The sequence below is a fragment of the Etheostoma spectabile genome, chromosome 8 (assembly GCF_008692095.1).
Source record: "Etheostoma spectabile isolate EspeVRDwgs_2016 chromosome 8, UIUC_Espe_1.0, whole genome shotgun sequence".
In the NCBI taxonomy this organism is placed as follows: Eukaryota; Metazoa; Chordata; class Actinopteri; order Perciformes; family Percidae; genus Etheostoma; species Etheostoma spectabile.
The window spans coordinates 10,583,393-10,609,588 of NC_045740.1; the positions used below are offsets into that span (position 1 = coordinate 10,583,393).

Consider the following 26,196-nt stretch of genomic DNA (forward strand, 5'->3'; position numbering starts at 1 on the left):
TTCTAATTCAAGCAGGAGAGACTTTGTTGCAGATACGCAAAGATTTATTGTACATAAGCATAATATGAACTCTACAGAGTCTTTGGGGATTAGACTCCTGTGTGTGTTGTGTGTGTGTGTGTGTGTGTGGTGTGTGTGTTGTGTTGTGTGTGTGTGTGTGTGTGTGTGTGTGTGTGTGTGTGTGTGTGTGTGTGTGTGTGTGTGTGTGTGTGTGTGTGTGTGTGTGTGTGTGTGTGTGTGTGTGTGGTGTGTGTGTGTGTGTGTGTGTGTGTGTGTGTGTGTGTGTGTGTGTGTGTGTGTGTGTGTGTGTGTGTGTGGGTGCTGTGTGTGGCGTTGTGTGTTGTGTGTGGTGCTGGTTTTCGTGGCCATTTGTGTTGGTTTACTGAAGGTGACTCCTCTTACAGCTGAATGTTTTAGGAAGAGATTTTGGTGATTGAAGTTTATTTTTAAGGTCTTCCTGAAGAGAATTTGCGCTGAGTCCATTAGTTCTCAGAAGTCTAAAGACCTACCATAGCATGTCTACCTGATGATTTCCTAACAAGGGACATGAATTCAATGATGTATCCCTCATTTATCCAGGGAGAGATTTTGGCTGAACACACCTACTATTTTTCAGCTTGACTTTCGCCTTGAGACACTACATCACTTGTCTCTTCAATATTGTTACTGCTAGACAGTGAAACAGATCTGCTGAAAAAAATTCTGGCCTCATGAAATGGTGTATGTATGACCCGCCAATTCGTACGCCATTACTGGCGTGTTATCAAGACACATACTCGCTTTTTAGCATGTTTATCAATGCCGTTTGGCCTCCATTGACTTATATTACCTTGAATTGCGTGTCAATTCACGCCGTAACGAGTAGTATGAAGGGCAAAAATCCATGTAGGGAGACTGGTTTGGGTGGTGGATGGGCAAAACACAGGTCTTTCACCCAGGAGTCTGGGGATCATGTCCCACGTGTCACATTTCCTTTCTGTCAAGTTTTCTCTATTGTCACTTTTTTCTTTTTTTTAAAGCCAACCCCTTTCTTTTTCTAAACCCAAACCGCTTGTCACATTTCCTAAACTCAACTTTTGCTTTCTTCTCATGATAGCATGCCAAGTTGCGAATATGTTTTGGTCCACTGTAGACATAAATTTGGATAGCTAAAAATGCATACAGATAACATTCCACTTGGCTTAAGAAAGTTGGCGTGTATGTTTACGCGAAGTCATGATGTCATGTTGCAGGCTAAGAGCATTGCTCAGTGGCACATCAGTAGTGACTATTGTGCAAGCCAACTGGTTCTATGGTGCTGTAATGTCCGCAATATGTAAAATGTATCTTGTCCTTAATCCACAGGTAATGTTTCCCTGGTGAATCGACTAATCCTGGATGCAGGTCTGACAGCTGAACTGGTTAAACTTTGGAACGAGCAGACAGTGTGAGAACCAAAACTTGTTGCTCTTTTTACCTTGCAGTATTTATCTGTGCTTGTTAAAAATAAGTATTTCTTCCTATATGGAAACCTGTGTTGCATGTGCATACTATTGCTCTGTACTGCCATAGATGATGCTTATTTCATGCACAATTTACTGACTAACCAAGCCAGAATTGTATTTAATTCAACTCTACTCTTTGATCACTAGTGAAATATGATGAAAGCAAAGCAACAAATGCATATCACACCCAACCCTACTAAGCTCTGCCAAGACATGCTGTTTTCAGCGGAAAATAAAATGATTACATCAATGTGTTTTCTTTCATGGCATGCCCACTTGTCTGAAATAATCTGAACACACACTTGCACACTGCAGGGTATCTGTTTAACATTAGGACATATAGAGGCAAGCAAATGTGGACATAAAACAATTTGTGTCATGTCTGCAGCTTGGTCTTACAGATCACAAATGCTATACTACACTATACTACATATCACTGTATGTCAGTGTGATTGGCTCTGATGGCTGTTGTTTTCCATGTTCTCAGGGATGGGATAGTGGCCAGGTTTGTAGCCACAGATGGAGGAATCACAAGAGTCCATCCAAGAAGGTACTCTCTCCCTTCTCTCTACTCAGTTTCCCTTCTAGCTTCAGCGCTGGCATTGCAAAACAGCACCGCAAGCTTTGCCCAAATGTCTGGTGGTGTAAATGTGTGAGATGAAAATGGATACAGACTGTAATGCTCTTAGGTTGAGTGTTTTTGGCTGCTTTACTCACCTGCGCCACTGGGTTATTTTCCAGAACACAGAGGATTAAACACTATCAGCTGAACTCCCATAGCTTGCCAAGCCAGTACAGGATATGGGTCAAATCCACACATCTAGCAGCCAAACGCAGCTCATTTTCCTCAATTTCCTTGCTGCTTCTTTTGGATAAACTCAATTTGGGGGCTCCACTTGGTCAGAAAATAATATTCCAACTAAAGATGAATGCATATTCCTCCTGCCTATAAAACATGAAATACAATCAGGTATTGCTTTTCCTGGCTCATGGCCTTAACATATAGCAAGTGCATTGGTTGTGACTCTTACTCCAATGACTAACATTTGGCTATAGATTAAAATATAAATTGTCCAGATAGATCAAACACATTTGGTGTTATATGGAAATAATGGTCCATTTATATTATTATGTGACTATATTAATGTTTTCAGTGCTGGGGAAGAGTGGACTGAGAATCCTGAGACATATGAGTCCAGCTTCTACAAAAGGACCCTGGACAATGAAATTTATATTTTCACAGCGCCATCTTTCAACCGTAAGTTTTCTCAAAGGTTCAAATATATATGTGTGTGAGTGTGCACATAAATACTGTATGACATTTCACAAACATAAATACAATATTTTCTGTCCATATCCATGCTCACATATGTTGTTGATATATAAACTGTATATATCTCAAACCCCACCCACATTATTTGGAAACCCTGATAAGCATGACCTAATATTGTAAACTGTGTTTCTGTTCCTGCAGTTGCTCTACTAACTATTATTCAAATATGTATAATAAATACAATTTAGTCTACAGTCCCTGACAAAAGTCTTGTCGCTTGTGTACAAATTGACCTGAAGTGCCGCTGAAATATATTTCTAATCAAGATTTATTTACAAGAAATGGCTCATTTCAATCTCAACAGCTTTTGTAATAATGTTCCAGTGCAAAAAGAAACTGTCAAAAAGTATTCTAATATTCACAGCTTGGTAAAGCCCATTGAGTCAATTTTTGCAAAGACATAAGTGTTGTCGCCTTGTCATATGAGCTTCACCTGTGACTAATAATGGATCAATTAGATCTCAGGTGTGTATAAAAACAACCCCAGTACAATAGACCTTCACATCAACTGCAACTAGACATCTGCAAACATGCCTAAGATTCACCCTGAGACTAAAGTTTTGATTATCAAGAGGCTGAAGACCAGATCCACTGCTGATGTGGCAGACACCTTCATTGTGTCTCAGCGTCAAGTACAGAGGATTAAAAAAACATTTGAAGACACTGGAGATGTTTTTGACAAGCCCAGGTCAGGCAGACCCCGCAAGACAACTGCTCGAGAGGACCGTTTGTTGGCTTGAAAATCCAAGGCCAGCCCATTTTCCACTGCAGCAGAGCTCCACCAGGCCTGGTCCCCTGAAGTCCCTCCAAAAATGGGACCTCCATGGCCTCCATGGTCGAATCAGTGCCCAGAAGCCAGCACTAAACAAAAGACAATTGAATAACCGTGTGGCATTTGCCAAGGCCCACAGCCTGCTAAAAGGATGGACACTGGAGAAGTGGAAGAAAGTGGATTTTTCAGATGAATCTTGTGTTGAGTTACACCACAGTTGCCGCAAATATTGCAGAAGACCTACTGGAGCCCGCATGGATCCAAGATTCACCCAGAAAACAGTGAAGTTTGGTGGCAGAAAAATCATGGTCTGGGGTTACATCCAGTATGGGGGTGTGCGAGAGATCTGCAGGGTGGAAGGCGACATCAATAGTCTCAAATACCAAGGAATCTTAGCTACCTCTTATATTCCCAACCATAAAAGAGGCCAAATTCTCCAGCAGGATGGTGCTCCATCGCATACTTCCATCTCCACTTCAAAGTTCCTCAAGGCGAAGAAGATCAAGATGCTCCAGGATTGGCCGGCCCAGTCACCAAACATGAACATCATTGAGCATATGTGGGGTAGGATGAAAGAGGAAGCATGGAAGACCAAACCAAAGAATATTGATGAACTCTGGGAGGCATGCAAGACTGCTTTCCTAGCTATTCCTGATGACTTAATCAATACATTGTATGAATCCTTGCCAAACCGCATGGATGCAGTCCTTCAAGCTCATGGAAGTCATACAAGATATTCAATTTGAATCTCACAGCACCATTATTTAATTTGCTGACATATTTTAGTATTTGTAGTAAATTTGTTCAATTTATGTATAGGCGACAAAACTTTTGTCTTGCCAAAATTTGACCTTTCTGTCTTGTTTAAATAATAAATCTTTTTTTAGCGAAACTAATTTATTTCAGTGCATTGAACATCATTTGGGAGGGTTTTAACTTTTCACATGAGCTATTTCTTACACCAATTGATTAATTAAAAGTCAGGTTAATAGCAGGTGTTTCTACAAAATAGATAAGCGACAAGACTTTTGTCAGGGATTGTAAAAGAACTGCATCTATAGCCACTTTTAGATATAAAAACCTGAAAAAATATATAATTTCAAATCAGAAATTACTTAACACCTGAGTGTTTATTCCTCTGCATTTATTAAATTTATTTTATTTATTGGTTGCCTTTACATAAAACATGTTATAATAAAGCACATTGAAAGATGTCCAATATTTGATAGAAGAAAAGCAGGGGGCAACAGATGTTATACGGGTGAGGATATCTGAATTCAATAACATTCAGCCAAGTATTGAGCTGCCAGTGGCCAACCCAACATGTGAGCAGGAGAAGGAAATATATATTTTCACAGCTCTGTCTTTCAACAGTAAGTTTTCTGAAAGGTTCATATGTATGTGTGTGAGTGTTCACTTTTGTATGTGTGAGGATCTTCAGTGTGGTGTGGCGCAGAGCCTATACTGCTCTCTGCCTTTGGATGTCATCCCAATCGTCAAAGATCACACTCTTAGGCCTCTGATATCACTCTCTTTATCCTTCTCCTTTTCCCGCAGTGTCTTTCAGCACTCATCCCCTCCCCCCCACCATCTATATATCCTGTTATCTCCACTGATCTCTCTAACAGACATCAGGACAGGCAAACATCAGTGTAATGTAGCTGCTCTTTCAGCTACACTTGACTGGATTAACACATGTACAGGCCTCACAGTCTCCACTCACATAAATTATGAGCAGCTAAAAATGTATGGAATTTCCCACAATGGATAGCGATTATTTCCATTTTACTGTGATTGCCATTCTGAAATGTTCACTGCCAAGATTTTTTGGACATGATTTAAGTTAAACTGTCATCATTCATTTTTTTCTCCCTTTTCTTTGATTATCCCTTCTCAATTGCAGCAGAAAGCAGGGAGCCTGTTTCGGACTCAGGTATTCTAGTGAGCAAAGCAGTGCACATCACGATTGACGAAGTCACGCTCAAACCAGCAGGTCAGTCTTGCTAATCCAAGGATTGATTGCTTCTCGCGATGCAACACAAATCAAAACACTCAATAGTACATCTGCCTGTTTTGTGGTTTGTTCTGTAGTGGTGGGAGTGAAACTGAATATCTCATTCTGGATGAACAGTTTCATAAATGCTACAATGAAACAGAATGTAAGTCATGCAAATAAGTTTCATTGTGTTGTATAAACAATCTGTGACACGTCTATCTATTGGTGTACAATACTAATTTCTTGTCTGGCTCATTTTTTTACCTTCTAGTGTAAAGATGAGATCTGTGGCTGTCTAAGGAATGACAAGGTACGGCAATGCAGTTTATTTAATCTAATCTTCTCTAAAATGTTGTCCCTTACCATGACTGTGCTGACGGCCTTGATTAGAAATCTGATGTTACCTTACAGGATACAACCATTATCATTAGGATTTGCCTGCAACATGTTGACATATTTAAGCTTGATGAGTATCTCTCTTAAAAATACAATTTTTTACCACTTTTTTTGCATTTTTAAAGCTTTGATTTTTCTTTTTTTATATTAATGAACATACGTTACATTCAAGCCATTGCCAAATGAGTTGATACAAAGCTAAGTAAGCCTCTCAGCTCCACACAACTGTCTCTGTATCTCTATGGCTATGATTAGAAAGTGGTGGCGTCTGGCAACTTTCCAATGCAGAAGCTCAAGTAAAGATAATTACCTCTTCTGAAGAGTCCATCATGTTTTTTAATCTTCCGTGTTCTCCTTGGTTACTAGCAACTGCGTGGAGGAGGGGTGTGTGTGGGTTGGGGGGGGCGATTATGGAAGACTTGTATCATGCGGATGCGCCGACAAGTTTTGTTGTCATTACTTAGAAGTTATCATGTGAGAGACAGAAACTATGCACTATAGCTTTAAACTGTTTATCTTTTTGCCCTACAGCAAGTTGACTGTGTGATCCTTGATGATGGGGGATTTCTTCTCATGTCCAACCAGGATGAGTATATCTCCCAGGTGAGTTACTGCCAACTGTTTTCTTCACCTTATCATGACTATGTATCTTTCACTTATTGGCTGTGTTTCTCCAGATGATTAGTACGTGATAAACCATCACACAATAAAGCACCTGTAGTCACATATGTACATGTAGTCAGAAAAGTTGAAATCAAAGACTTTGCCAACATTCAAATTGTTTATGTTTCACTGTTTGCTGCACACTGTACCTAGCTCCTCATGTAGAGATCAAATAAAGGGCTTATGACTCATAGCCTGTGAGCTAGGGATCAACCGATAAGCCAATTTGTTTTCATCAGCCTTAGCCGATGACCAATACGGGCTGCCGATTTTATTGAGCCGATATTTGGAGCCGATACTGCTTTTGCTCCCTCAATTTACATCATAAAAATGACACGATGATGATAAAAAATGTTACAAGTCTCAATTTAAACAAGGAACATTTATTGAACTTAAAAAACCCAATATTTAACAAATAGTTAAAACAGGTGAGGTAGAACAAGAATAAAAAGAGTTAAGTGCTGAAAATATTGAAAATAAATATTTCAGCATAATTAAAATACTGAAAATCAGTAAATAAAATTCTTATTTAGGCATAAAGAAAATAATTACACTATGGCACACAGTTGCAACAAGCAAGCAAAAACGAACTATTTACAACCTAAAAGTAGGCGTTGAAATAAAGTGCTTGATTTGTAATTTAAGATTGCCATGGTTTCAATTTTTCTAGATAAAATAAAATGACCATGTCTAAGGCTAATATATTGTCTAAAATACTAAGACAACACAGTAGTAGGTATAAACAAAAATGTAAAAGAAGCTGGCAGATTTGTCGAACATAAATCAGCAGAGGAAAATAACGTGATGTCAGATGCACATTAAGCAACAAATTTTAAACTGCATCAACGTTTCTATGTGTTTTGGCATCGGCCGGTATCGGCCCAATATACTGGCCGGCTGATAAATTGGTCGATAACTACTGTGAGCTGTTGGAAATCTTCTGTAGGACAGCAGTACATCCATGTCTCCAGGAAGATAAAGCACTAGCCACTGGAGGAGGATCAAAGGGAAGTTCTGATGGGTTTTAGTCAATCATGGAAGCTAGAGTTAAGTGAGTCCCCTGTGTATGCCAGAAGTCAGCTCTGCTGTGTCAACTCCACTCCTTTCAGGCTGCTCTAGCCCTGTTTGTGTCAGTAGTAGGACATGCAGTGGTTTTGGAAACATTACATGTCAGTGAAGACAGGACATCTGCTGTCTTTGATCCATTCGACCATCACAATGTCTGGCATACAGTTCATGGTCTTCAGCATCAGAATAAGCACCCTTCTATCCCTTTTTCACATCTTGTGTTACATTTGGTGTCCATTGGGATCATGCTGACTTTTTTGAAGGAGTCTTTGTGCTGTTGTAGAATAACAGTTACATGGACTAACCATAGTTCTAGAGCCCTTTTATCAAGGATATACTGCATACAATTGTTCATCCCAGTGAAGTCTGCTACTATGAAAAAGACCAAAAGACCAATCACCCCATTGGTCATCCAGCAGGCGTTCAGCTACTTATGAAACAGAGTTACTTGTTCTGACTGTAATCATAGGATTATAAATATGCAATCTTCATTCCATGTTACAGAGGCTTCACCTTTAAACTGGTCTTTTGGTTCAGTGAGCAAAGTCTAACCAGTGTTGCTCAAAACCTGCCGTGTCACTGACACCAACATAACATTAACACATAATGCTTTTATAACAGCTTTATCAGAGGTTGAAAGAGTATGGCAGTACTGTAGAAGCAAAGTGGAAGAGTGACAGGTTGACTCTCGTCTGCTTACAAATTGCAGTGCACTGATGCAAAGCGGTGAATAGCTAAGACTACAAATCTCCCTCAGAGGACATAGTACACAGCTGTATTTTTTGTCCAAGCAGTATTACACTGCTTTTGTTAAATGTCGTGTGTGTGTGTGTGTGTGTGTGTGTGTGTGTGTGTGTGTGTGTGTGTGTGTGTGTGTGTGTGTGTGTGTGTGTGTGTGTGTGTGTGTGTGTGTGTGTGTGTGTGTGTGTGTGAACTCATCTAGATAGGTCAGTTCTTTGGCGAGGTGGACCCTGTGCTGATGATCAGCCTGGTCAACACTTACCTGTACTCCTTCAACAAGACCTATGACTACCAGTCTGTCTGCGACCCAGAGAAAGACGGCAAGGCAGCAGCAGGACCCCGCTCCGTCTATGTGGTTAGATACTCACTCACACAAGCTGTCAGACAGCAGCTACTCTCTTGCATATAACTATCAAAAACATCTTTAGGCAGTTACAGTAACTTCGTCTTCATTCTACATGTTGGGAGGGCAACATTGTTGACGAGTTTCAAATGTTATGATGCTATACATCACTATTTACTCTTCATGACTTTTTACCTGTCCTTCTCCAGCCTACCATTGCAGACCTGCTCAGTATTGGCTGGTGGGCCTCCAGTGCTGCCTGGTGAGTGTACAGGTGGTGTGTTTGTGTTGTGTGTCTTGCACTTTTTGTGTTTGTTTGCATGTGTGTATTAGAGTGGGAGTGCATTTGTACTTTAGGGTAGAACTCTGTATGGGAGTGGGCTTGCATGTTGTTGGGGGATGCAGCTGGCTGGGTCAGTGTGGGACTAGGGCAGTTACACAACTTTATACTGCATCAATATCTGTATGACTGTCCAACTGCAATACAACCAGCTTTTTAAAGTAGAATGACTGATACTTTCCTTGACATTCTCAAAACCAGTGACTCAGATGTGTGGCTGGTATTAAACATTGTTTTTAAACATGGCCTATTGACTCATTCATGTGAATGATTTTTGTTTTATTTCCCATTCTCTGTGTCTAGGTCAATACTCCAGCAGCTCTTCTTTGGTCTCATGTTCCCAAACCTTCTAGAGGCAGGTGAGCAACAAAAGGTGTGATTGTGTAAAATGTGATTGTGTAAAAATTTTTGTGGTGTGGGCACCCAGATAGCTCAGTTGGTAGAGGGGGTGCCCATATATAGAGGTTTAAACCTCGACGCAGCGAGCCTGGGTTCAACTTCGACCTGCAGCCCTTTGCTTCATGTCATCCCCCCCTTTCTCCCCTTTCATGTCTTCAGCTGTCCTGTCAAAAATGAAGGCCAAAAATCCCCATACAAATAATAATTTAGTGCGGTGTGTCACAGCGCCAGTTAATATTTCTACGACAATATAACAAAAATAGAATAAACAAACACAAAAATAACATGATACATTGTGCAGTCCTAAATTCTGCTATAATTTAATTTGGTCTGAAAGTGTTTTGTGTTGACTTTATGTTAGTACTCTATCTGTATTAATCCTTTATTTATCTGTTTGTTTGTTTTGTTTTATACTTGTAACCTTTATGTATATATTTTGTTAGTCTAAGCACTAGGAAAGTGTTTATTTAAAACGTGTCTGAGTAATCCTATAACGGATGGGTCAGTAAGCAGCTAGCCACGGAAATAAACAATTCATTCATTCATTGTAACCATCAGTCTTATTTAGATGAGAAAACAGTATTGGGCAACCTATTCCTTTCCTATTAAAGATTTTAATTCCACTGCTTTCTCACTAATCCTTCCCAGTGTGTTTTTCTTTATTAAACCTGTCTCTTTTTTCCAGCGGAGTCAGCAGATGATGACATACCAGATGCCATGTTTAAGGAAAGCTGCATCACAGAGCAGACTCAGTACTTCTTTGACAATAATGAAAGATCCTACTCTGGTGTCCTGGACTGTGGAAACTGTTCCAGGTATGGGTATGGGGGTTTCTTTAAATGTGTACAAATCTGCATGCACTGTTAGACTTTTTATTGTATTTTTGCGGTAACTTACTGGCAACGTGTTGCCAGTAAGTTACTGTAACTACGCGATTACAGTATCATAACTGTAATTGCTTTTTACAGTATAAAAACCCTTACAGTAACTTACTGGCAACACGTTGCCAGTAAGTTACTGTAACTCCCCGATTACAGTAAGTTACTGGCAACACGTTGCCAGTAAGTTACTGTAACTACCCGATTACAGTATCATAACCGTAAATGTTTTTTACAGTATAATACCCTTACTGTAACTTAGTTTTACAGTATTAGAATACCCTTACTGTAACTTAGTTTTACAGTATAATACTCTTACTGTACCTTAGTTTTACAGTAGTAAAAATACCCTTACTGTACCTTAGTTTTACAGTAATATAATACCTTTACTGTACCTTAGTTTTACAGTAGAAAAAGTACCCTTACTGTAACTTAGTTTTACTGTATAATACCCTTACAGTAATCATATTATAATTACAATTTGCTAAATAATACTGAAATTGTCTTGCTGTATTATAGTTTTATTGTAATTGTGGTTCACAATGTTTTACACTATTTGGCATTGGCTGTACAAGCAATTTTAAATATTTTACATAAATTCTATTGAATTTAATAAATTCCAAATAATTGACTTTAGCCCATGTACAAAAGTAATACATTTTTATTTTCAGGTAAAAACATCAGGAACAAGATATTTTTTAACTCTGAAAGTGCAAAAGAACAGAAAGTTGACATACAAGTGATACTAAAACGATGTCTAAATATGCGCCAAAACACTGGGCAGCATTCAGAGGCAAATACAAGTCTGAACAATGTAGTTACCATTTGAATTGACTCTCAAAACGAATTGAACATTTTAAATCCTGAAGAAAACTAAATAACCTGTATTTGCAAATGTATACAAAATGTGGTGTGGTTGTTACCACAAAGCTGAAGTTGTTGGCTTTGGAAGGAGGAACAGTCTGCTTAGAAGGATTTGTGGAGGCCGGACCCATAGTACTGTTGCTTGCTGATCCACATCTTCTGAAAGGTGGACAGAGAGGCCAAGATGGAGCCTCCAATCCAGAGATGCTCTGGTGAGGTGGTCCATACTGGACTGTATGAGAAGCAGAGAAATGATCATGAGTTTCTCTCATCTAAACTGTTAACAAACTTAAAACTTGTGCATAAACAGAATATGACAGTATACAAAATAAGTCACCAGTAGTGAAGTCCCCAGATAATTCAAAGGTTCTTTCTACTTTCTTTTGCTGTCTGTCGATGGGTTTGGTGATGATGATTTTGGAGCCGTTTCACAAAACTGATCTAACTAAGGATCTTCCTCTTTAAGTAAAAGGTTAATCTCTGTTAGGATCCTTTCCAAAGGGTGTCAGAAACTTAAAATAATATGTTGACACCATCAGTGGCAAAAACAGAACTTTTAGTGGACGAAATTGACGACGCACATTTGCCCTATATGATTACATTAGAACCCGGTTTGAAAGCTGCAGGTCACAGTGTTCTCGCTCAGTACTGGACCAACTTCAAAGATTGTTATTCTTATCAGTCACTTATACAAAAAAAACATAAGAAAACTTTAACTAAAATTAAAACAACACTTTGTAGCTTTTGCTGCATAACTGTGACCTCTGCTTACACAAGTGGTAAATACAAGATGATTTAGTTGTGTCATTGTTGGAGCAGGAAGGGTACGTAGCCGCACCACTTCATCGTACTGTGTAATCATTTTTCTGATGTTAACTATTTTACATCACACAAGAAAATGCTTACCTAGTTTGATGTCATCCACTCAAATTCGGTGAGCCGTTGGAGGAAGGTGGTGACTCTGGAGCTGATGCTCATCACCTTTCTTTGGACGACTCTTCCCGTCTTGTAGCTTGTACCCACAGTAGCAGTGCACTTGGTGCCCTAATCTTGGTTGATCCTTAAGAAGAATCTTAAAAGAAAAACAGGTTTAAGATTTTCATAATCAAGAGCAGTCATCTTTAAATACAGCCCTTTATTCACACACACACACACACACACACACACACACACACACACACACACACACACACACACACACACACACACACACACACACACGTATGTGGTTGTGGTTCCTGTTTAAAGGAAGTGGGACATTGCTCATTTCCACAAGAAAACCTATAGTTTGCCGTTAGTGATGTTTTTTCACATGTCTACAGAATATTTCTAATTCTTGAGTACACAGGTTGCAAAACGTATACCTGTACATACTTTTTGTTGTATGAGGATAGATTGTTGAAAGGGATCATGTGCTCCTGTGGGTCATGGGGTCAAGCCTTCTTCCAGCTTTCTTCTTCCTCCCATCTCTCTCAGTTGTTCCAGTCACTGGTTGTTGTTCTACATTTGAAATGATGAAAAATTATTTTTTAAAGTGCATGCATGGGGTTATAAATACAATTACAACAAGATAAAAAAATGCATGCATTAGTATGCAGGTAACCAGTATAATGTAGGTAACTCTTATATTGTTAGAATAACACAGAATGTTATGTGATGTATTAAAAATCACTATGTCATTATAAAGAGTCCTAAATAATTTGTTTAACAATCTGTCAAATTTAAGTTCAAGGGGCTTGGAAATACATACTTTTCTTTTCCACCATAAACCATGGTAGAAAGCAATAATACTACTGCAAAGTAAGGCACTGAGGCAAATCTTTGCTGGACATCACGATGGTTTTAAGTGGCCAAACCCTGAAGCTAAGGCAAAAAACTACTCTCCATAAATGCTGGAGGCACTGAATTTGCCACCAAAACTAGAGCTTAATGTGGTTAACGATGAATTAAATTTACCACACGTCTTTTTTTAGCTAAAAAAACTACACAAATATAGCTGTAATAAGTTGTGCTTAATCATTCTAAAACACTGACAAACCAACCAACAGAATTGGGAGTTTAACGTTAGCATTAACCGGAGGTAATGTTAGCCAAAATACGGCAACAGCAAGCTCATAAGCTAGCAGAACCGACCTTAAACTCCCAGAATATGGGTTACATTGTATTTCAGACAATGGTGTGACAAATAAAAAAGATGTGCCGAACAGCGAATGTAAAACGAGTAGTGTTAGCTTTACCGAACGTCGTAATTAGAGCTAGCTAATCCTCACCACGGGGAAAATGTTAGGTTGGAGCGCGTCTGGTTTTCCTTCGGGGGGAAGCTAGTTAACAGCTTGCTCTAGCCCAGCTATGACACAGGTCGGTAAGCTAACGTCGCCGCTTGCGAAGGCTATCAGCAGAGATTTTAATGTCACAGAATTAGCAAAGATTGATCTTACCTTAAGCTGCTCCAGCTCTCTCTGAGTAGTGTGTGTGACCGGACTCTGCTGCGCACGGACCAAAGCGGTACTCCTTTGATGTCTCGAGCCGCTACTTCTTTCAACACCTTTGAAGTATCTACCCGCTATTCTTTTGAAGTCGTGAGGTCATATCACAAAATTTAAATTACCTTCACAGCTAAAAGCATAATAAATGTAAATGTAAATGTAAAATATCTTTATAAAATGAAATAATTTAATTGTATAGAGATATTTTATTTTTCCATTTAATTTCTATGCTTCTTTAACATTAACTAAATATTTTATTGAAGTCTGTCTTATTTAACTACAGTATCACTACTGCTGTTGTTTTACAACAGACTACCGCATATTCAAAAAATACAGTAAATCACTGTAAATCAAATGTTACTACCCATAATGCAATGCATATTACAGTAATGAACCGGAAAAGAAAATTACAATATTTTACTGGGCATTTTGTGGTAACTGTAGAAATACAGTAGAGTTTAACAGTGTACCGCAAATTCAAAATATACAGTAAAGCACTGTAAATGAAATGTCAATACCCATAATGCAATGTTTATTACAGTAATTAACCGGAAAAGAAAATTATGGTATTTTACTGGGCCATTTGTGGTAAGTAACTGTAGAAATTACAGCAAAGTCTAACAGTGTGTGCTTCCATTTCCATGGCTCTGTCCACTCACACTGCAAAAGGTTTGCGTTATTTAGGATTTTCCACCTCTTACTCTCTTCCTGGACATCCTTCTGTTTAATGGTCTGCAGGGATGTTTCCAGAATAGTTTTTGTTTCCTGGCTTCTTTCTGTTTTCCAGCCTGATTTCAGGCAGCTGTTTTCTTATGAGTTCTGATTAGACGCAGATTGCCTTGGTCTGTCAGTGACCAGAATTGCAGAGGGAAGCAAAAAAATTCTTTTATCTGTTTTTTTTCCTTTGCTTTCTGGCTATACTTCAAACTCACTATTACACACATCCACAGACCACTGCATATCCACTTTGCTTTAACCTGCGTTTTTGTCAGTGGGGGTTAAATATGGCTGTAATTAGTGGATGTTACAAGTCCCACGTGTCTGGTGCTTTACCCTCCGATGTTAACGACTGTAGGCACAGAAACTTTCATGACCACCATAAAAAGCCAATCCCAAGAGGATAGAAGAGGTATGAATGTGTATATATGTTAACAACTGCACATATACCTGTGTGTTTGCAGTATATGCTGTATACTATGCCAATGTAATATATTGTTCATAATTTGTTAGTGCATGTAAATTGGAGATGCATGATATCTTTGCACCACAGGTATATTAGTGTATGAATAATATATACACTGTATACCAATTTGTTCTTATGTCCATGTGTGCTTTCTAGGCTGTATCGTGCAGAGAAGCTGCCAAACACCAACCTAGTGTTCCTGATCACTGATGCCAAGGCAACGTGTTTATCGTGTGACCCAAGGCCGCTTCGACAGGCTGAACAACCCTGTATCCTTTCATTCAACTTGTAAAAATCGAACATAGAGTTACACTTCCTTTTTACTCTCCAGCCCTCCATCCATCATGCTTGTGACAGGGGGGCTTTAAAATCTCAATACAAGGACACACACCTAAGGAGTTTGCAGTAGGTCCCTCCTGAATGTTCATGGGTGAACAGTAAACCAGATGCACGACATATGAAAGCCTGTCTCACATTACTCCCAGATTAGATGTCGTAGTTTCAATTCATCTGGGCTGCGTGCTGCCATCAGGATGATTTAAGGTTAAGAGCAGAAGTGTGTCTTTATACATGTACAGTACACTGTACATACTAAGGATCTGTTTGACAGATGTGTAGCTTCTTACAAGATGTCATCATCAGAGGTCACTACCATAGTTTCACAACAAGGGCCTCCAGTTGCTAATAAGGACACCACTCAAACCACACAAACACTAACATATATGAGTATGACACATGCTGCTGTAGCACACTTAATATATACACATACTGAACATATGGCATGCATGGCTTAATGATGAAGATCAGGGTGGGAAATTAGCACCCGCCACCAGCCAATTCATGCAACAGAGTAACTCATTTGATTGGTTTTCAGCGCAAGTCCGTGACACATATAGCTGAGCTGAGGTACAGACAAAAGGAACATTATTGGATAAAGAAATGTGGCGACACATCCCTGGTGTTAAGAGGGCCGCTGCTGAGTCAGCAGTAGCTACGAATGCACAAACTGTTGAGGGCGAAGTAAAGAAAAAGAGAAGGTACTTTTCGAACAAGTGGCGCATTGACAAATAGTACAGCAAAAGACCGTGCACAACATGTCGGCCCGTCTTGCCAACCTGTATACATTTTGTCATCATTGTAAGCTGTAACGTATTTTACTTTAAAGTCGCTGAGTCGGCTCTATGCACCAGTTGGGGGCTGTGGCCCAGAGCCCCCGCGACTGATGCGCGCACACGCACAAACACACACAGTGGATGCAGGAAAAACCGGGGCTGAGAATTACAGGATGACCAGCTACGCTTGTTATTGTAAGTGCAACTATAAGTTCAATAAGTAACGTTACTTTATCAAACCATATGAATGTGTGTCTCAGGCCAGGTTAGGAAATTAACTAAAAATGTAAAGAGCAACAATCCACATATGTTGGATTCATTCATTTCATTCAATAAATTATTATTGCCAGCCATTTTCATGTTATACCAACATTTGCAGCATCCTGAGCCTTTTTGGTAAGGTTTCTAAGAAAACCTAGAGTAGTTTTAGTCTCCCCAAAACAAGTTTCCTTTTAATTTTTGAAGAATTATATATATATGTATATATATATATATATATATATATATAAGAATTATAAAAAACTTTGCAACTTTCACTGTCTCTCGAAACTTCATTACAACAAAAATAGAAAAGACATCGCAACTTGTATTGCAATTTTTTACAAAAGCTCCCGCAACATCAGACATTTTGGGCCGCAATAATCTCAAAAAAAGGGACTGTTTAATACTATGTTAATGACCGATGAGTAAAAAAAAAAAATGTTTTTGTTCATTAAACTTGTAGGCCTACAATTGCTGTAGAATAGGACCAAACTGACCAAACAAAGTTTTACCATGGTTTTGCAGGCTTTTTTTCACATCACCTTTTATTTGCTTATATTAATAAAATATGCATCAATAGTAAAAAAAAATGATGTATTGAAGCAATTCAAAATATGCTAGTGCACTTTTTGCAAAATTGAATTCCTGAAAAAGTGTCTGGTAAAAAATAAAAGTGGCTGGTAAAATTGGGCCCTAATGAAGATGAATTTAAATGTCTTCTTAGATAACAGCATTGCAATCTGCTTGACCACAAGTATCATGGATAATTATTTCTAGGACTGCCTTTCTTTCTTTATTTTGGTCTCTTAGATGTCAAGCAAGGCTGATAAATTAGAACATTAGGCTTTTTGGCAGGAAAATTAAGCCAGCACATAATTTAATAGTTGCTGTTGTTTAAAGTATTAAATGTGCACTGCTGATGGTAAATTGCTTTTTCCTGAGAGTGTCTGTGCAGCTGAAGGTCCAGATCCATGCGAACTGGCTCAGAATCCCAGATACCGCAAAGGGCCGGACGTGTGTTTCGACAACAATGAAAACGTAAGAGACAACCACACATGCCTCCATGCAGAGAACATTGCAGGAAACAGCTCTATTAGTGAGGCTTCACAGCTGGCCTCTGTCAATTCTGTCTGGTTTTCATTAGCATTCTGCAGAGATTCAAAGCACTGCTTGATCTTTAACTACTTTATTTATTCATTCATTCACTTTGTTTTTTTTGTATTCACTATTTTTTTTCATGAATTTTGCCTGCAATTGTCACTCAATTGTTTTTATTTATTTTGCTTTATATGACCTTTTCACTCATCAACTGTCTTTTTTTTTTATTATTCTGCATCCCAATGGCATTATTCTGCATCCCAATGGCTGCTGCTCTTGTCTGGTAGGATGAGCCCTTGTGTCCAATCAGCAGAGGTTCTACATTGAGCCCCACACCTCTCTTATTGTTTCTGGCGCTGAGGTCAGGGTCAGTGTCCTCACACAGATCCATGCAGACTTATTAATACAACGATTTTTTTTCAGCCAATGCAATGTACTTGGCAAGGGTAAATCAGGCACTGGAATGGTTTGTTAAATGTAATGTACATTTTTAATATTTCTTTTAAATTTGTTGGATCATCATTACTCCTTTAACTCATTTTATGAACATTCAAGTACACCCCATCCAAGTAACAACAGACTCTTACCAACCTAAAAATTAATGTTATGTTTGTTTATTCAGGTTGATTCACCTGAATAACACCCTCAAACACATCAATTTTTGTACATTTACACATTATTTCTATGTTTATATATTCTTTGTAGCATTTTACCATTTTTTTCATACACGTTAAAATAATTTGAGATGGAAAGGACCCACTATAATTAAATGAACAACCCACTGTAATAACAAGCCGTTGGTACTAATTTCTTTGTTGCATGCTTATATCCCTAACAGAATGCTACATTTTACTTTGGCATCCTGTTTTTTTTCTGTTTTTACCCAAACAGATGGAGAGCAGATTGAATCTTGGCAGTTAAATTAAAAGTGTTAAATCAATTTGATATGGCATTACACCACCACCAATGAATAATAGCAGCACAAAACTATGTATAAATATTCATGCAATCATAATCATTTTATTTAGCATTGTAGTGATTACTAACAAAAACAGAGTGTACATTGTGGGATCAATAAACAGTATAAAGTAAAATTAAAAGGCTTGGTCAACCAAATATGTAAGTACAATGTACTTTTCCTCAAACTGAGAAGTTTTCAGGTTTCAGAGATTGCAATGCAATATTTAGACCTGATACGGTTTCAGATGTGCTTACATGTAAGTAGATTCCCTTGCAGAGATTGGATGGAAGTTCATGTATTGTAGCATTTGAGGTAAATCATTAAAACAAAGGCGGAAGGTGGATAACGTCTGTGTGAGATCATTGCATCACCACCCAACTTTGAACAGTTTACAAGACGTCTAAATATTTGGAAAATTATTTCCCATATCTTTGAGAACCAAGCCTTTCATTGTGTTCTAAAGGCGTAGATCACACACATAACGGACCATTTATTCATGTGCCTGCATGTTTATATTGTGAGAGGCTGTGCTTGGAAGAAAATGCATGAGGAGGAATGACAGAGTAAAAGTAGGCCGCATCCCTTTTCTTCTTTCCATCTGTCCCTTTACTTTTGGCTCAAGTCCTCATAGGAAGACAGTCTGAGTCCAGTCCATTTGTAACAGGAGTAAACAGAGGAAGCTCCACGTGGCTTTCCTGCCCTTTGAATACAGAAGGCTCCCTCCTCTTTCCCCTAGGCTTTTGGCATGCACGGATATCCTGAATACTCCCATCAAATATGAAAAAAGCCACACACCGTCACAGGCAAGGGCATGCACCTACACACACATACACGGAAAGCAGAATGAGGTCCTGAATACCTCTATAACTGCAGCAGAGCTTTCAAATTTAAATTAATTTACTAAAGTCAGATCAATATCAATCTTATCATCTAACTCTCAAGAAAGTGAATAGGCATGTTTCCTCAAAATGTAGAACTGTGCCTTAAAAATGACAGGTAGGCTTAGGTAAATGAGACACAAGATATAATATGATACAATACAATCATGAACATTATTGTTAGTAGCAAAAGTAGCGATAATGGTGGTAGTTGTAGCAGAGCTACTAGAAATTGTTTATCCGATTGATTGACAACTGATTTGTCCAACAGGAGGATGATTCTGACTGTGGAGGTGGGACCTGCCTAAGCCCGTATCTTTGGCCAATGCTTGGGCTCCAACTACTGCTGCTGTGGCTCGTCACATCTTTACAACACTCATGACCCTAAACACAGACATGCACACAGATACACACACACACACACACACACACACACACCACACACACACACACACACACACACACACACACACACACACACACACACACACACACACACTCATAGACTTACACACCGATCATCATTTCATCTAACATGAGGCCACAAGACACTCCAGTTATGCCATCCAGGATGTATGCAAAGTATTTGCAACAAGACATTTTGTTTTCTGACGACAGTATGAGCATTTCCATTTTCCAATGGCAAAGGTTGCTTGTCAATATCCTACTTATCATCTTCAAAAATAGAGACACCTTTACTGTGCTACACTGCACTGAGTTCTATGATTTACTCCTTCATACTCTCTTATGGTGCAAGAGTAAGAGCTAATCAAACCCTTTAATTCTTCCACATTTGTTTCTCTGATTTATTAAGCGGAGGTTGAAGAGTCCCACTATGCCAACTAAATATCCAGTTTATTTAAATGTTTTTTAAATGTACTGTACCTGTCTATTTAAATCTTTTGTACTCAAAATTAACTAGCATTACATGACAAGTTAGGTGTTGTATTGTAGCAGCATGTGCTCAGTACAGAGCTAAAGACAACACTAGTACTCTGACACCAAAGCTCACACAGTACCAAGTACCACAGATATAAACCTACTACGGAGAATCTTCAGGCTAGTTTATTTTAAGTGATTCCTCAGATGTGGGTTTACTCCAGTATTAAAGTTACAACATTATCCAGATAACTAGACGGATAGCTTGGATATCTTGCTGAGAAATAAGTGAGATCAAAATCTATTAGGATATTACAATTTCAAATATGTTTGTACTTGGTCTAACAACTTTGGTTGTCTTCAATTCCATGCATCAAATTCCCAGTGCCTACATAGTAGCTCAAACTGTCTGTTATCTGAATGAACAATGAATCAAAGATGTATTCTTATCATGTACTGTATGCGTGTATGCTAATGCTTGCTGCAGTATAGCAGAGGTGGTAGTACTATGTTTTGAATTGGGCCAAAACTGCTGCAGTTATTCTAATTTATTTGGTCCGGAAATCAGTAGAAATAACCAGTGGTTTTGATCGTAGTAGAGGAATATCATGTTCCTCAATGTTCAAAACAAACCTAAACCAGACTTGAGCTTTGTGTTCCAACACCTCTCTCTTTTAGTCCTGTATCTGTTCCCTTTGTGAATCATCAGACTCAGGAGCCAAGATGACTTGTGAATGAGATCAGCATATCAAAATGACTGTTTCTTTGTGTTCTTCTTCTTGCTGTTCTCCTTTTGCTTGTTTCCTCTTTGTTTTAGTGCTGTGAAGCAGGCGCTGAGGGCTCAGTGTCGAAATGCTGCAATGTCATGGGATGAGCTTGTTCTGTGTTTGAACGCTGTCTATGCCTATGGTCAGCATTAGGGCCTGTTGGAGAGAACTTTGAGAATATACTACTACCACTGGTAATTTTACATTGCCTTACATTACCATAAGTCATAAAAATCACACACACGTTTTTAAATTTTTCTTCTTTTTTAGCTATTTTAAGTTGAGTTCTCTCCATCTCGCCTTCATGGTGACCTTGTTGAGGTTATGCCTGTCTATCAAAGTTGTGTGTTGACTTGTGTTTTACCAAGGGGGTCCCTGGTCTATGTGCAGGCATGTGTGTGCCCCTCTGATATCTGATTGTGCTTTAATACTGTACATGAATTACTCTTTTGTGGAACTTGACTAACCTACTACTAATACATTTTGTATACATTTGTACACTAATAATATTTACTGTATAAAAGAGAAAATGAAAGAAAAGAAAAATGTTTATAATATGGTGTTGATTATTGTGCAAATATAATATATTCACAATAAAAGTGTTGTATTGTTATGACCTGAGATGCTTCTGTTTGTTATCCGTATGGCCAGTTGCTTTGGCTCCACTTGGAGACAACCAACATTCATTCAGTTAATTTAACTTAAACCTACACATTCTTTTTCACTCAAATGTTGTATTTCTCCAAACTTACTACAGCTGCGTTAACCTAATTTATCTCATTTAAGTAATCCATCGTCTTTACACAATTAAGACATTATTTACTCAGTTCATTTCCACCAAATTGTAATGTTTCAGGTTTGACAACTTTACACTCTATTGTGGCTACTCAATTAATTTGAGGAAGCCAATTGCCTCTTTTAAGTTGCATTGACACAATAGAAACACACATGATTGACACAACTCAAACTATTTATTTAGTTGAATGCTGATTACTCATGACTAAATATACAACATATCAATGTAAATACATGTCAATGTCCACAGCTCTCAAAAATAAGAAAGTGTTATTCCCAATACTTTTTTTTACTTTTAACTTGTGTTCCAAATTTGGAATCCAATAATCTGTTGAATTTGTCTTTATATCCAGGGTGTCTGGATACTTTACAACATGAAGCGGATTTCAAAATAAACCCACCAAGTTTATGGTGATTTTGTCAATGGACATGGGAAAAGAAGATAACAAAAGTGCCTTGCAAGTTTTGATAGACCTTTGACGATTCCTCCTTGAGGTACACTGGACAGTGTACAGCTAGGACAGGGCTGTTGTCCCAGCTGCAGTAATATTGTTCTTGTCATGTTGCACAAAGACAAAGCATGCATGTTTGGATTTGCTGTTCTGTTCACATTTAACATAAAAGTAATGCATTGATGCTTTAAAAATAGTTTACCTGGTAAACAGGTAAACTATTTTTAAAGCATCAATTGTTCAAATGCCATCAAAATGTATTTCTCCTTCTCACCAAAACTTCATGTCATCCTCATTTTATAGAGCTTCAGCAGCTGAGGGGTGTATTTGTCAATTGCAGCATAGAAAGAAAATGGTAGATTTTGATAAGTGATCCTGTGGAATTCTCTGTAGAGCTGCATGAAAAAACAAAAGCACAAAATATGAAAATTACATTGCATCATTTATTATCACAACTTTAAGCTATGTAAGATTGTAAGTAGCCTACATTGTTTAGACAAATAGACAAACCATATTAATTTGACAGAGTGAAAAATGAGCTCACAGTGAGTAATAATGTCTCAGGAGCAAAAAAACGCTCACAAATGGCTTGGGTTTAAAGTTTAACATAACTGTATCCGCCCCAGAATTTGGAGTGACTCATACACACATTTAACTTCCCTCAAAAATGAATTATTGAACTAATAACTGAGTTGGTTTGAGTGCACTACACTTTGTGGGTCATTTTAAGTATGGTAATATGATTTAAAATTTGTTCTATTGACTTTGGCTATTCTCTTTAAGTTGACTTCATATCATCATTACAAAAATGTAAGCCCTGCTGCCATGTGTGGTTTAGGATTTTTCTATTTAAATTTAATTTTATAAATCATATATCATGATCCCAATAATTCCTTATGATCCCCCTAAGCGTAACTATTTGATGTTTGTCATATAAAAAATATTTTCATAAGAGTGTGTTAAGTACATTTGCAAGTAAAACTGATTCTCATTTTTTGTTTTTTGTTTCTGTGTCATGTTCTAGTCATGTGAGAATGTGTTGCTGTTGCCTACCCAGTTAGTAAATTCAATATTGTTTTGGTTTTGGAGTGTTGTAATGAGTATCACTAAGGACTCTCGGAAACTTTCTGATGTCTTTAGACCATAACATATATTGATAATAAAATTGGTAGATTTATTGGTTTTACCAGTTAGTTGCAGACCTAAACTCCCTATTTGGGAAAGTTTGATGCATTCTGCTCAGTGAACAGTACAGTACCTGACAAAAGTCTTGTCGCTTATCTATTTTGTAGAAACACCTGCTATTAACCTGACTTTTAATTAATCAATTGGTGTAAGAAATAGCTCATATGAAAATGACCCTCCCAAATGATGTTCAATGCACTGAAATAAATTAGTTTCACTAAAAAAAGATTTATTATTTAAACAAGACAGAAAGGTCAAATTTTGGCAAGACAAAAGTTTTGTTGCCCATACATAAATTGAACAAATTTACTACAAATACTAAAATATGTCACCAAATTAAATAGTGGTGCTGTGAGATTCAAATTTAATATCTTGTATGACTTCCATGAGCTTGAAGGACTGCATCCATGCGGTTTGGCAAGGATTCATACAATGTATTGATTAAGTCATCAGGAATAGCTAGGAAAGCAGTCTTGCATGCCTCCCAGAGTTCATCAATATTCTTTGGTTTGGTCTTCCATGCTTCCTCTTTCATCCTACCCCACATATGCTCAATGATGTTCATGTCTGGTGACTGGGCCGGCCAATCCTGGAGCATCTTGATCTTCTTTGCCTTGAGGAACTTTGAAGTATAGATGGAAGTATGCGATGGAGCACCACCCTGCTGGAGAATTTGGCCTCTTTTATGGTTGGGAATATAAGAGGTAGCTAAGATTTCTTGGTATTTGAGACTATTGATGTTGCCTTCCACCCTGCAGATCTCTCGCACACCCCCATACTGGATGTAATCCCAGACCATGATTTTTCCGCCACCAAACTTCACTGTTTTCTGGGTGAATCTTGGATCCATGCGGGCTCCAGTAGGTCTCCTGCAATATTTGCGGCAACTGTGGTGTAATTCAACAGAAGATTCATCTGAAAAATCCACTTTCTTCCACTTCTCCAGTGTCCATCCTTTTAGCAGGCTGTGGGCCTTGGCAAATGCCACACGGTTTTTTCAATTGTCTTTTGTTTAGTGCTGGCTTTTGGGGACTGATTCGACCATGGAGGCCATTTCGAGACAGAATCCGACAAACCGTTCTGGTTGACACAGGGACTTCAGGGGACCAGGTCTGGTGGAGCTCTGCTGCAGTGGAAAATGGGCTGGCCTTGGATTTTCGAGCCAACAAACGGTCCTCTCGAGCAGTTGTCTTGCGGAGTCTGCCTGACCTGGGCTTGTCAAAACATCTCCAGTGTCTTCAAATGTTTTTTAATCCTCTGTACTTGACGCTGAGACACATTGAAGGTGTCTGCCACATCAGCAGTGGATCTGGTCTTCAGCCTCTTGATAATCAAACTTTAGTCTCAGGGTGAATCTTAGGCATGTTTGCAGATGTCTAGTTGCAGTTGATGTGAAGGTCTAGTGTACTGGGTTGTTTTTATACACACCTGAGACCTAATTGATCCATTATTAGTCCCAGGTGAAGCTCATATGACAAGGCGACAACACTTATGTCTTTGCAAAAATGGACTCAATGGGCTTTACCAAGCTGTGAATATTAGAATACTTTTTGACAGTTTCTTTTTGCACTAGAACATTATTACAAAAGCTATTGGGATTAAAATGAGCCATTTCTTGTAAATAAATCTTGATTAGAAATATATTTCAGCTGCACTTCAGGTCAATTTGTACACAAGCGACAAGACTTTTGTCAGGGACTGTACATCTACATCACTTTGATTATGCCGTGCTAAACAGAGAGGACGTGACCAGTTTGTATCCCTTTGCACTCGGCACTTGACGGAGAAGCGCGCAAGAACCCCCTGCACTGCCGGCACCAGCGTGCTGTCTGTGTTTCTTGTTGCTGACATAATTTATTTGCCATGGGCGATGGGATAGAGCGATGCTTTTGTCTTCCAAGCAACATATTGTTCAGTTATTTTATTCACATTGATGGTTTGCATTCTGTTTGTCCTGCTGTTTGAATTTTAACTTTAAGCTAACATTACAGCTACACATCAGCATTAGCTTGCACTAATTCCTGCTTCTGTCATTCAGAAAAACATTGTGAAGGTTAACTCTTAACTTACTTAAAATGTGCTTTCAAACTTGTTTGTCGAGTACTGTAAACTTGGCTGCTAAACAAATTGTGCACTCAAAATGCTGGCGCGGCAGCGAGATCTAAATCATTTTGACATCACATTGGCGTGCGCCAGCTCGTTAAACTGTAAAAAGGTTTTAACTTTATACTCGGGCGTGGTGGTGGCAACACTAGTTACACTCTTCTCCTGAAGAGGTGGCGCTAATGCTATGTTTTGATGACCTACTTTGTTGGATCAATTCTTCCATTATCTATTAAAGAACTCATCTCAAGCCATTAAGTTTACAAGAGAGAGTTGCAGTCACTGAAGTGAAGATAATGGGTAGACGCTCAGTCTAGGTGCTAGTTCTGGGTTTATCACTAGGTTCACTCAGGTGTGCCGGCCAGAGCACCACTTAAGGCCACTTATTCCAGAGTACAAAATGAAGAGTTGAGAGGTAGTTCCTTTTCTGGTTATTTATTTTCTCTCTCTTCAGTTGTGAGGGTAATACTGAGCATGTGTGTGTGTGGTTTTCTATAAAGAGAGAAACAAATACAAATGAATAAAGGAAACATATGAATACATTCATTCCTCCTTAAGCCCTAATATACATTACCATACATAAAAGAAACAATAGTCAGAATATGACTACATATCTCAAACTCTAATAATGTAAACAGAGAATAAGGATTCAAACACTTCTTATATGCCTTTCATTGTTACCGATAACATACACGGCACTTCCTGTCATCTATAATACAATTTAAAGCCTCCAACTAACTAAACGGCCGGATCCCTTTA

At 38.4% G+C, this 26,196-nt stretch overlaps 1 protein-coding gene and 2 long non-coding RNA genes across 3 annotated transcripts in view; 1 reads left to right on the top strand and 2 right to left on the bottom strand.

Annotated features, from left to right (window-relative positions):
- LOC116694723 (voltage-dependent calcium channel subunit alpha-2/delta-1) overlaps positions 1 to 21,523 on the top strand; it is a 72,492-nt gene extending 50,969 nt beyond the window's left edge. Inside the window, 15 exon segments of the mRNA XM_032524585.1 lie at positions 1,345 to 1,426; positions 1,972 to 2,034; positions 2,639 to 2,742; positions 5,493 to 5,582; positions 5,681 to 5,748; positions 5,857 to 5,895; positions 6,513 to 6,584; positions 8,656 to 8,808; positions 9,006 to 9,058; positions 9,440 to 9,495; positions 10,221 to 10,350; positions 15,103 to 15,215; positions 17,275 to 17,357; positions 17,705 to 17,784; positions 19,528 to 21,523. Of these exon segments, the coding sequence (XP_032380476.1) occupies positions 1,345 to 1,426; positions 1,972 to 2,034; positions 2,639 to 2,742; positions 5,493 to 5,582; positions 5,681 to 5,748; positions 5,857 to 5,895; positions 6,513 to 6,584; positions 8,656 to 8,808; positions 9,006 to 9,058; positions 9,440 to 9,495; positions 10,221 to 10,350; positions 15,103 to 15,215; positions 17,275 to 17,357; positions 17,705 to 17,784; positions 19,528 to 19,564 (1,223 nt within the window). The 3' untranslated portion in view covers positions 19,565 to 21,523.
- Positions 11 to 25,607, bottom strand: LOC116694731 (uncharacterized). Its single transcript, XR_004333256.1, has 5 exons — positions 25,596 to 25,607; positions 15,710 to 15,714; positions 13,383 to 13,388; positions 8,018 to 8,024; positions 11 to 97 (listed from the first exon to the last, which is right to left on the bottom strand). It is a non-coding gene; the product is annotated as an uncharacterized LOC116694731 (long non-coding RNA).
- LOC116694733 (uncharacterized) lies at positions 11,139 to 12,951 on the bottom strand. Its single transcript, XR_004333258.1, has 3 exons — positions 12,652 to 12,951; positions 12,184 to 12,349; positions 11,139 to 11,509 (listed from the first exon to the last, which is right to left on the bottom strand). It is a non-coding gene; the product is annotated as an uncharacterized LOC116694733 (long non-coding RNA).
- Positions 25,608 to 26,196: the final 589 nt, after the last annotated feature.